The 12200-nt window shown below is 46.4% G+C and overlaps 1 protein-coding gene across 1 annotated transcript; it reads left to right on the top strand.

Moving 5' to 3' along the window:
- Nucleotides 1-619: 619 nt before the first annotated feature.
- Nucleotides 620-3928, top strand: LOC125517199 (red chlorophyll catabolite reductase-like). Its single transcript, XM_048682376.1, has 2 exons — nucleotides 620-1034; nucleotides 3153-3928. The coding sequence occupies exons 1-2, from the start codon at nucleotides 717-719 to the stop codon at nucleotides 3774-3776; spliced, it is 942 nt and encodes a 313-aa protein (XP_048538333.1). The 5' UTR covers nucleotides 620-716; the 3' UTR covers nucleotides 3777-3928.
- The last annotated feature ends 8272 nt before the right edge of the window (nucleotides 3929-12200 follow it).

Below are 12200 nucleotides of genomic sequence, written 5' to 3'. Positions count from 1 at the left end.
GTGAAACTATTTCACGCGGCTGACCTTTTTGTGTGACGCCCGACACGAAGACGCCACACTACATTGTGCAACGCCTCACAGATAGGCGCTATACGCCTGGTCAGCGTCGTACCCGTGTGATCCGGAAATTACTAAGTCGGTGTGCAGCGCCTGAGAGCTAGGCGCCACACTATACAGTGTAGCGCCTAGCTTCTAGGCGTTGCACTAGTGATTGCTTTATTTTGTAGTGCAGCGCCTGAGAGCTAGGCACCATACTATACAGTGCAGCGCCTAGCTCTCAGGCGCTGCACAATGACTTCGCAATTTTTAGGCGGTCTGGGTGCAACGCTGGCCAGGCGTATAGTGCTTATCTATGAGGCGTTGCACAGTGTACTGTGACGCCTTCGTGTCAGGCGTCACACAAAAAGGTCACCCACGTAAAATAGTTTCACAGGCAGTTTATTTTATGATTTGATTTCGTGTACCGGTCAAATTTGTTAAATTTGCCGCATGCTGAAGCTACGTGTTTGTACAGGAGTAGCACTCGTATTCACGAGGTGTTTTCGCCCGCCTGGCAGCAGCACGTTCACGTCAGGAATCATGAGTACCTTGCCTTCACGGGGTGTCAGCCGGCCATTCTTCCGGCATCACATGTGATGTGATTTTAAGCTGCCATCTGCTCGGCGTGGATTGATAACCGTATTTGGCATCTCCTTGTCTACGCAGTGGAGAGTGCCATGCTCCGGCCGGCGACCTCTCTCTCTGTGGCTGCGCCCACGCTCCCTACCATCTCCCGCCTCGGCCGTGGCGCGGCTCCGCCTCTCAGGGGCAGAAGGTCGGGCACCACCGTGCGCGCGCGCATGCCGCTGGAGCAGCAGCAGGTAACGCTGCCGTCGCTGGCGCACCGGGAGGTAGCGCGAGCGCTGGCAGCCGAGGCGGCAGCAGCCGTGCCGCTGCTGCCGTCGGCTGTGCCCGTCGACGTAGCCGACTTCCGGAACAGCGCTGGGACCGCCGTCGGCACGCTGGACGTGCGCCGAGGCGAGCCTGCCTCGTCGGTACTTTCTGTCTCCATTACATCCCCGTTCCTACTGCAATATCCCCCCATTCCTCGTGGACAAAACTCATCACGCCTGAACTGAAGTTACCAGGAATTAGTAGCTCGCTGAAGAACAACACATCTTACTCCCTCTGTTTTTAAATATATGTATTTTGACAGATTTTAATATGGACTACATACGAGTGTATATAGACATACTTTAGAGTGCATGTTTATTCATTTTGCTCTGTATGTAGCTTATATTGAAATCTCTAAAAACTTATATTTAGAAACGAAGGGAGAATAGAGTTATCAAGGTGACCAGGCACACTTATACAAAGGGAAAGTGGTAGATGAGACTCATGTAGGTACACTCCTCACCACTGTCCAATTCCAATCTACTTCAGTCTTTAGAATGTTTCGAAAAGACTTTGGTCTTTAGATAGATCGATGATCGATAGCTCTGAACATATTTTGTTACACAGACCAAACACTCAATTTGGATTTTCTCTCTGTCTTTTCCTCTCTTGTGTCTCATATTCTCATACTGCTTCTTTGTCTTCAATTTACTATGCAACCTTTCTTTCTCACTCTCACGTGTGTAGTTGTTGTCTACTACTACCTCAGATCTCTCCCCTCCAGATCCCATCCGCCTCCTCTCCCCTCCCCTCTGCCTCCCCTCCCGCCGCCACCGGATCCCGACTGGGCAAAGCCCGTGCGGGGGGATGATGGCGGTGGCGGGGCGTCCCTCCGTCGCGGCTTGGAGGCATGGCTGTGATGGTGGATCTTGAGCGGGCGCCTCGAGATGACGTGTGTGTGTGGCCATGGCGCCGGTCACGCAGCAATGTGACCTCGTCTACCTTTGGCTGTTTTCATCATCGGTCCAAAGGGATCTGGTCAATGGGTGTTGCCTCGCGGTGGCTTTCCAGCGACGGTCAAGTGGAGGAGGAAATGATAGCCTAGTTGTTGAAGTGGGTGAGGATGCCACCATCGTCGGCGGCGCCCGTGGGTGTCGTTTTCCTCGTTGGAGGCGATGGTGAGGGCGTCGCTCACTCCATTGTTTCTGGGGGAAACCTCATAACTGGAGGAGCCTACCATTGACGGCGGCGGCCGTGGGCGTTGTACCCATCGTTGGAGGCGTTGAGGGACCTCCTAGACCGGATTATGGCGATGTTTTAGTCGTCACCCTCGCGGGGGCATCATCTGTGGAGACATTCATCGGCTGGACGGACGTGTGGACGGCTTGGTGGTTGGGCGTTGGTAGGTGGTGGAGCGGTGCTTCATCCTGCACATCGATGGCGGTGGATTTTGGCGGCGTGGCGCAGTGAAGACTCGGCGTCCGATGAGTGGCGATGGACTCGTGCAGGAGGACGACGCTGTCTTGCGTCGTGGTGGCATCGATGGTAGAGAGGACTGGAAGGTCGATGCGTCAGTATCTGATCTGAGGATGGATCGATGGATGGAGGTGATGGCCCTTGCAGCGTGCGCATGTGGTGTCCACTGAAAGTGCACCGAACCGGTGTGTAACCTAGTCCAGGTATTGTAGTTTGGATGGGGCATCCGACATTAGATGTTAGGTGTTGGTGCGATATCTGTTTGGTATTAGGCTCGGACATTCGGCACTCCTTCATCACGGGGATAGGAGTAACGACAGGTGTTGCTAAGATAGTGGCTTCAGACTACTGATGTATTACCTTGTAAGGGCTTTATGAATAATTAATAAAATGGCTGCATGCATTGTGCAGATGTAGAGGTCGAGGATACATCTTCCATTTTAAAAAAGAAAACTACTACCCCTCTACTAAAATATAAGATATTTTTGTAATTCAAATTAAACTGCAAAAACATATTTTGGTATGCTGTGGCCAGCCCAAAATTAGCAACCAATAGCACGACTGCACAACACATGTCTGCAACTAAGTTTACACCACAACTCCCACGGGTCTATTAAAAAATACTTCCGTGGATCCAAAAAATTCAGCACATGGATGGACAGTACGGATAGCGAGTGTGCCTACATAGGAGCTCAGAAAACCACTATATTTCCCCCATTTTGACAACCATACAAATAAAGATCTATAATCCAAGTTATGAGAAAAATTTGTACGCTTTAAATGTTATAATTTCTTGTCTACAGATTGATTTCATGCTGCACTCGTCACTTCACTGCAAAGTCCCAAATGGCGCAATCGACATTACGTCGGTCCTTATTTTCCTAAATGCCTTGACGGATGCACCACATTTCCTCATGGAGTTCATACAAGGCAGCCCAACTTCAATGGTTGTGATTCTTGATCTGCTCCCACGGAAAGACCTCGCGCTCCACCCGGAGTACCTCCAAAAGTACTATGAACATACTCACTTGGACAAGCAACGTGAGAAGATCGAAGAATTGCCACAAACCCGTCCATACCGGTCGCCATCGCTCTTTGTGCGCAGTGCATGTTCTCCAACAGCGGTGTCGGTCACCATCGATTGCGGGCAAGGAGGGGAGGGTACCTTGGAAGAGATAGTGTGTGGTCATCTGGCATCAGCTGTGAAGGAGGTTCTTCAAATCTGGCTTCATAGTTGTGCTCGTGACACCTCCGAAATGGAAGAGGCCGAGAGGGAGATCATGATCAAAAGGGACCAAGTTGTAAGATCGAAATCAATCGAGGTCGACCTAACTGCAAATTTGCCTAGGATGTTTGGTCCCGATGTGTCTGGCCACATCATTGCTGAAATCCGTAAGACCTTTGGGGTACAACTACAAGAGGCCTAGGATTCAGAAGCAGAAATGTAATCATTTTGCATCCAATGATAACCTGTTGTAAAATCTGTGAGTTGTAAGCAGTGTATGGCATCATTTTGTGCTGCAGAAAGCGACTTCCTACTAAGTAGCGATGCGAATAAGATAGTATTTTTGTTCACAAATAATTTTGCCTGGTAGTTTTATTCTCTCCTTGAAAAGGAGAGTACACCCACGGGCCACGCCCTCTACTTCATCCAATGCACACAACAAGTTCTGCTGAAGTATATTCTGCCAAGTTGCTTCATCCCGACCTGAAAGTCCTTTTTTTAGGAAATCAGCTTCTTCATTTGGAATTTATGTAGTCTCTGTTGGTGTTGCGTAAGTGTCAGGCCTCCTTTTATGTTTATGTGTTGCATGCTAAGAAAATATTTCGTGAACACATATTTCACCAGGGCGAATAGCTCCCATGCGACGTCGTTGATGTGAACTGTCTCTCATGCGACGTTGTTGGCTGTAATAGCTCTCATGCGACATCTGCGTTGGAAAAAATAGCTCCCATGTGACACACCATTTACGCGGCTAGTTGGCTGTTAGTTAGGCTGAGGTTTGGTTAGGACACTGGGGGTTATGTGCTCTGACTGGTGGGGTCCACCTATGGCCACGTAGACAAGAGTCAACCGTCCACGACTCGACCTGGGACTGTGTGACCGTGCTCGACTCGCCCGTGCTGGACTGAGCGAGCGGCGCCGCCGTCAGCATCTTCTCCGGCAGCGGTTTCTTCTCCGCGGTGGTGGAGCGCATTTCTCGGCAGCGGCAGAGCTATTGCGAGGTGAGCCCGAAACCCTAGTCCCACTCCCCAGAATTTTGGGGGATCTGTGGCCTCATGCTGCCCTCTGTTTCTTGGCGATTTAGAATCGGGCTCCATTGGATCCGGGGGTTGTTTCTTCTCCGTGGCCCGGTGGTGGAGCGCATATCTCTGCAGCGGCTATTGCGAGTGAGTATTTTCCAAACACTACTCCCATTCCACTGAATTTTGGATAAATCTGTGGCCTCATGCTACCCCTGTTTCTTGGCGTTTTAGAATCTCGATTGGATAGGAGATGGAGCGAGGGCTGGATGAGATGGAGCGAGGAGACAGTGCTTCAAATCGGTAATGCCACCCTCTTTTCTTGGCCATTTAGAATCGAACTCGGTTTGGTAGTGACTGCCGCCGTTGCCTGCCATTGACAAAACAGGGGAGGTTCAAGTTCTGCCACCACATTCGCAATTATAGTGGAATTTTTTCCCTGTAAAGCCAAGCTCAGTGATGGCAGTGTCCAAGACATTGATAGAGATACCACCGTGAGGTTGGATGTCGAATTTGCAGATGTTGATCCCCAGGAATTGGAGAGCATGAAGGAGAAGGCCGTGGGCAATTTGGTGGAGAGAATTGGGGAGAGTATTGTTTGGGGTCCAGAACAAGAGGTATGTCTGCAACGTTTCGATAACTATAATGGTGAATATGTGAGAATTGAAGATGGAGAATCCATGGTTGCTGAAATTGATCAGCAAGAAGGGTGGGCAAGCAAACAAGTAACATTTTATGCAGAGCTAATTGATCTGCAAACTCATTCCAGAGTTGGTTATGTGCAATCAAAGAGGGCTGCACAGATGGAAGATGATGAGTGGGTTTCACAAAAGAAGATGTTGGCATTGTTGACTGAACCGACTGTAGTAGCTGAAGATATAGGGATTGATGCAGATGGAGAGGAGGGAACCCATGGTGCTAGGAAGATTGTTGTTGACTGGAATGTAGTAGAGTTGAATGAAAAAACAGATTTGGTCATTACACCAATATCTGACATTGATATGGCCGAAATGTTTGGCATTCAAGTTGATGACAAAGATAAGGAGAAGGATGACAGTTCTTTGCCTGCTGAAGGTAACACAGGCCCTAGAAATGCAAATGAGGATGAAGAACAGCTGATGAGAGAGGCTGCAGACGATGTGGATGATGCAGATGATAATGAGTTGGTTTGTTTGTATGACAAAGAGAACCCAGTTATTGAGGTGGGAAAGTTGTGGCCAAGCATGAAGGAGTTTAGGATGTCTTTCAGGACCTATGCAGTGAAAAAAGAGTTTGATGCCAAGACTATGTGGACTGATCGAAAGAAATTTTATGCTCGGTGCAAAGGTTATGATGGTGGTGGCAATCCTTGCAAATGGTACTTGTCTGCCAGACTACAACCTGATGGAAGTACAGTAAGGGTAAATCTGTTGGGTTTCGTAGTAATTTCAAAAAAATTCCTACGCACACGCAAGATCATGTGATGCATAGCAATGAGGGGAGAGTGTTGTCTACGTACCCAACGCAGACCGACTGCGGAAGCGCTTGACACGACGTAGAGGAAGTAGTCATACGTCTTCACGATCCAACCGATCAAGCACCGAAACTACAGCACCTCCGAGTTCGAGCACACGTTCAGCTCGATGACGATCCCCGGACTCCGATCCAGCAAAGTGTCGGGGAAGAGTTCCGTCAGCACGACGGCGTGGTGACGATCTTGATGATCTACAGCAGCAGGGCTTCGCCTAAACTCCGCTACAGTATTATCGAGGAATATGGTGGCAGGGGGCACCGCACACGGCTAAGGAATAGATCACATGGATCAACTTGTGTGTTTCTGGGGTGCCTCTACCTCAGTATATAAAGGAGCCAAGGGGGGAGGGGGCGCCGGCCAAGGAGGAGGGCCCAGGAGGAGTCCTACTCCTTCCGGGAGTAGGACTCCCCTCCAATCCTATTCCAACTAGGATTCCCCAAAGGGGGAAAGAGGGAGAGGGGGGCCGGTCACCTTCTCCTAGTCCTAATAGGACTAGGGGAGGGGGAAGTGGCGCAGCCACCTTGGGCTGCCCCTTTCTCCTTTCCACTAAGGCCCATGAAGGCCCATATGGCTCCCGGGGGGTTCCGGTAACCTTCCGGTAACCCGGTAAAATCCCGATTTCACCCGGAACACTTCCGATGTCCAAACATAGGCTTCCAATATATCAATCTTTACGTCTCGACCATTTCGAGACTCCTCGTCATGTCCGTGATCACATCCGGGACTCCGAACAACCTTCGGTACATCAAAATGCATAAACTCATAATATAACTGTCATCGTAACCTTAAGCGTGCGGACCCTACGGGTTCGAGAACAATGTAGACATGACCGAGACACGTCTCCGGTCAATAACCAATAGCGGGACCTGGATGCCCATATTGGCTCCTACATATTCTACGAAGATCTTTATCGGTCAGACCGCATAACAACATATGTTGTTCCCTTTGTCATCGGTATGTTACTTGCCCGAGATTTGATCGTCGGTATCCCATACCTAGTTCAATCTCGTTGCCGGCAAGTCTCTTTACTCGTTCTGTAATACATCATCCGCAACTAACTCATTTAGTTGTACTGCTTGCAAGGCTTAAGTGATGTGCATTACCGAGAGGGCCCAGAGATACCTCTCCGACAATCGGAGTGACAAAACCTAATCTCGAAATACGCCAACCCAACATGTACCTTTGGAGACACCTGTAGTACTCCTTTATAATCACCCAGTTACGTTGTGACGTTTGGTAGTACCCAAAGTGTTCCTCCGGTAAACGGGAGTTGCATAATCTCATAGTTATAGGAACATGTATAAGTCATGAAGAAAGCAATAGCAACATACTAAACGATCGGGTGCTAAGCTAATGGAATGGGTCATGTCAATCAGATCATTCAACTAATGATGTGACCTCGTTAATCAAATAACAACACTTTGTTCATGGTTAGGAAACATAACCATCTTTGATTAACGAGCTAGTCAAGTAGAGGCATACTAGTGACACTTTGTTTGTCTATGTATTCACACATGTATTATGTTTCCGGTTAATACAATTCTAGCATGAATAATAAACATTTATCATGATTATAAGGAAATAAATAATAACTTTATTATTGCCTCTAGGGCATATTTCCTTCACCCGTACCCTCCACCAGATCGCCGCCACCGCCCCCAACTATCCCAGCGCCGGCGGCCGCCCTCCACCTAGATCACCACTGCCGCCATCACCCACCACCGCCGCAGCCCTCCGTCGGCCCCAACCACCACTGCAGCCCCTCCGCCGACCCCAACCACCAGACTGCTGCCGACCGCCCTTCGTCCCCAACCACGCTGTCGTTGCCCCCAACCACTCCAGAGCGACACCGCCGAGCACCCGATTGACATGGAGCACCACTAGTGTCGCTGAACCGCTTCACCGGCGGCGACCATCTTCCGCGGAACGCCTTCCTCGCCACCACCCTGAGAGCTTCCTCCCTCGAGCAGGCTGCCTCCTCTTCACTGAAGCACCAAGGGGTCCGCCTCCTCTCCCGTGAGCATCTCTACCCCAAGTAGCGGAACGTCGACCTCAAGCGGCCACTATAGCGGGAGCCCTCCTCCCACCTCCCCGTGAGCATCCCCTTCCGCCCATCCTTCTCTCTGTATGTTTCCCCTTGAGATAAATCCGAATCAAATGTTCGTTCTAATTTTTGCGCATTTGTAATCCCCTCGATCGGCCAACTCCTAGGATTTAAGGGTTGCGGCTGCAGAATATATCTGCATGTTTTTGGACTACACGGTGCGCAATTGTGACATCCTTTGCTGTTGATGGCTGACCCTGTGCTAGGATGAATATTGATATCGGAATGTTTTAAGGCTACTATTTGTCAAATATAAACTGTGGAAGCATGTAGATCAGTTTGGACTTTGGAGCAGAGCTATACAAGCAAATTAGATGGGTATTGTGCGATTGACCAAACAATAGGTAGTTTCGACTGATGAATTGCTGCCTATTCCGGTTCTCATGTGTGTATTTGGACTTTGGAAAACCCTGACAAGAAAGGTTACTTAGTTTAATATCTAATTTAGGTTGATATGATGTTTGGCTTGTGGGGTTTACAATTATTTCCCCTTTCTGTTGAGATGCACGACTCTCTAATGGCAATTTGTCAAATGCCAAAGGCAAAGTTTCAGATGGGAAATATCATTGTACTTTGTAGACCCTATAGTGATATGGTTTCGGTTTTGCTTGTGGATCCGTAGGATTGTAGATTTTCTTCTGTAAAAACTGTATAATGTGCAAAATTCTAGTACCTCTATTCTACTATTATCCTGTAGTTTAGTTACATTTTTTGGAATCTACAAGTGCAATAAATTTGCTCTTTAGTAAGACTATTTATTTGTTGCTGATAAAGGACTTTTTGGATGCTCGTTTTTTAGGTTCTGCGTCCAGGTTTGGTAGTAGTGCTGGTGTGTGTGGCTATGTTCCTAAGTAGAAAAAAATGGAAGAAATGGGTCATGAGGCTAGCTCAGTACCTTGCTCTTTTTTCCTATATGTAATTCTTACAAACTGTTCTCTAATTTTCACTGGGTGCTTTCACTGAAATAAACTTTTTAGATTGTTTCTTCTGTGATCAGCGTGCATCTTCTAGTAAGCATGCCTTGTGTATTCAGAACTGAACTTTTGCATCCTCTGTTTATTCTGAAGCTTAGTCTTGTGTTATTGGGCAGTACGTGACACAGACTCGTTGGTTTGCCTGCCATAGAACCATTTATGAGGAGGATATGTGTTGCCTTCTCTTGTATTCCTACGCATTGTCTAGTACTTCCTTTTCATGTGTAAAAAATGGTTGACCGGGCATTACACTGTTTAGTATTTTGTACAACAGAATAGGTATTCTGTCAGCTGCTGTTTGCTGTTCTTTGCTTAACTAGATATCAAAGTATAAACGACAAGCTCACGTACAAGATGTCAAAGTAAAATTAAATTAACAAGCTCTTGTTCTTTGATTAATAATATGACAGCTTTGCAAATAACAAGCTTCAATACAAAGATGTCAAAGTTTTGATATAATTTGTACTAACTTATAATTGTGGATTCTAATTATAGTGCTATGTTAATTTAAGAAGTATAAACATGCTATGCTTAGCATGCAATTTTGGAAAAAAAAACATCCCATGTGTAAAAATTGTTTGACCTTGCATTTTGCTGCTTACTGCTACCTCTGTACCATAATATAAGACATTTTTGCAGTTCAAATTAAATTACAAAAACGTCTTATATTTCTAGTGAACGTACATGTCAGCTGCCATATCATTTGCTTTGGCCTGTATTTTGTGTTTTTATGATTTCTTGTTTTGATGTTACAATTTTGTTAGTTCCTAGATATTGCTGGTTTGTACTTAGAAAATATTCAAAGTTGATTCTGTTGTCTCTGCAGTTCAAAACGTTTTGTAGGCTGAAAATTAAATCAAGGCTTTATGCAGACAAACAAGCTGAAATACCAAGGCTTTATGCAGACAAACAAGGTTTAATTTTCTAGGCTAATTCAACTTGTTGTGCGTGATGTAGGAAAGTGAACCAATAAATTTTTTTTATTATTGAACCAAATGTTCTTAGTGTTTCAGTTGATTTGTAAATATGTGGGCTTGCCCACTAATCAGATACCATTTTAGGGGACCTTCATTTCTAACTTGTTCAACAAAAGCATGGAACTAGGAAACTAAACAGCCCCCCATTAGAAGATCCTGAAATATATGCTCCAGCTAGTTCCCCTGTTATTCTGTGTTGTAGATGCAGAGAGCTTAGAAGGAAAAGCAAGCCCAAATACAAGCTAACTTAATTCGCTGGCTAGTACAGTAACTTTGCGCATGTTACCTACTTATAACATCTTTCAGAACATATGCGGCTGCTGTATGTAACATTTTCTGGTCTATTGCAGGTTTCTCAAAGGTGCACAAGTTCACTAAGGTTTGGAAGATCTTTAAGCTGCTGAAGATTTGGAGGACCTACAATTAAGTTGATGGAGTGATAATGTCACGTGTCTTGTTTGTCCCTGCTGCATTTTGGTGGTTGTTAAGCTCATTTTGGTTGTGTGGCACACATCTAGAAGCATATGTACATCTTTTGTGGCACTAGTTTAATTAGTTTGGTTGTGTGGCAAACATATAATATGTACTCCTTTTGTGGCACAACCTTGTTATATATGGTCGTTATGTTTATCGAATGAAGTTTAAGGTTTTCGATGAGGCCTATATCTTACTTTGATTGAAGTGCATGTATGAATGTGGTATGTCCTGATTGCCTAGACATATATAATTGGTGGATATTACATAATATGGATGCCTAGAATATTTCGCTAGTAAAATCAACATGCTGTCATAATATCTGCCGGGTAAACATGTTTGTGTAGGCAGTTTAACTGCCGGTAATTACAGTTTCACATGTTGTGACAATCTGCCGGGAGAAAATAAACTGCCGGGAAATACATGGGCCAGGGCAAAAAAACTGTCGGGAGAAGTTTATCTGCCGGGAGAAGTAATCCCCGGCAGCCGTTCTTGTGGCAGTTCTATCTGCCGGGAGAACCACTGTCCCGGCAGTTTGTCTGCCCTTTAAAGAGCCTTCTCCCGGCAGTTTCTCTGTCCTTACATTAGTGTTGTGGTGTAGTGTACTCCAAAGAGACCCGGTTGTCAAAATATTAGTGTTACTAAGTTATTTAGTTTTGTCTTAAGAAATTATATATTTTTTTTACTTGTTGCAGTTTTGGCACTTACTTGTACTTGGTCGGGTCAACTTTATTTTCACTTGTTTCTCTTCTGTTAGCTTTTAAGGTACTCATAGTAAAGAAATAAGTGGGCGAGAGTTACACACCATCACATGAATACTATATTTTGAAAACATATATTAGATATGATATCGCCAACACATGTTTCCCACACACCCCTATGCTAGGGATCTCACCACACTGAAAATAACACGACCCCTTGATGGCCTCCTGACGCGGCATTTTCACCGGCGCGCCTCCCGACGGCCCAACCACTCCTCTTGTTTTCCTTGGCCCCCGTCGCCCTTCTGCCCGACGTCGAGCCCGTTCGGCCCTATCACCGGAATCAAGGTGAAACGTTGTCGTCGTCGCCATTGTTGATTCGTCAGATTTCTTCATAGTTTCTTCTTTTTCTATCGGCCGCCGCATCTCATGTTGCTTGCACACACTACAGGTCATTCACATGCGTTGCCGCCTGCCGGTTTGGTCTAAACGATACCGGCCATTGAGAGCACCATCACCACACCGCAAGTGTTTGACGAATTGCCTAGATGATATTTTTGTTAGTCTCATATTTAACCGAGCCGTTTCAATTGAACATAGCCTTTCAAATTGTAGATGAGGAGGTTGAGGGAGTTCGAGGACTCGTCGTCATCCGAAGAGGAAGAAGACGACGATGACTTTGAGACTGTTTTAAGAATGGTTTTCAATGATGATGTTCAGCAGCCTAGGAGAGGATCACAATTTGGCCGCATACACATTAACCGTGATAGAGTGGAGGGTCATGCCAAGATCACCCGAGAATATTTTGATCCAGATCCAACCTATCCGGAGAAGTACTTTCGTCGGTGCTTTCGAATGCACACA

The sequence above is a fragment of the Triticum urartu genome, chromosome 6, assembly GCF_003073215.2.
Source record: "Triticum urartu cultivar G1812 chromosome 6, Tu2.1, whole genome shotgun sequence".
Classification (NCBI taxonomy): Eukaryota; Viridiplantae; Streptophyta; class Magnoliopsida; order Poales; family Poaceae; genus Triticum; species Triticum urartu.
This window is presented reverse-complemented; position numbering and strand designations above follow the sequence as displayed.

What these genes read in the sequence shown, in the direction of transcription:
- LOC125517199 (XM_048682376.1), top strand. Translation starts at nt 717, where the DNA reads ATGCTCCGGCCGGCGACCTCTCTCTCTGTGGCTGCGCCCACGCTCCCT. An exon ending in GAGGCGAGCCTGCCTCGTCG is followed by an intron (nt 1,035 to 3,152) that starts GTACTTTCTGTC and finishes TCTTGTCTACAG; the next exon opens with ATTGATTTCATGCTGCACTC.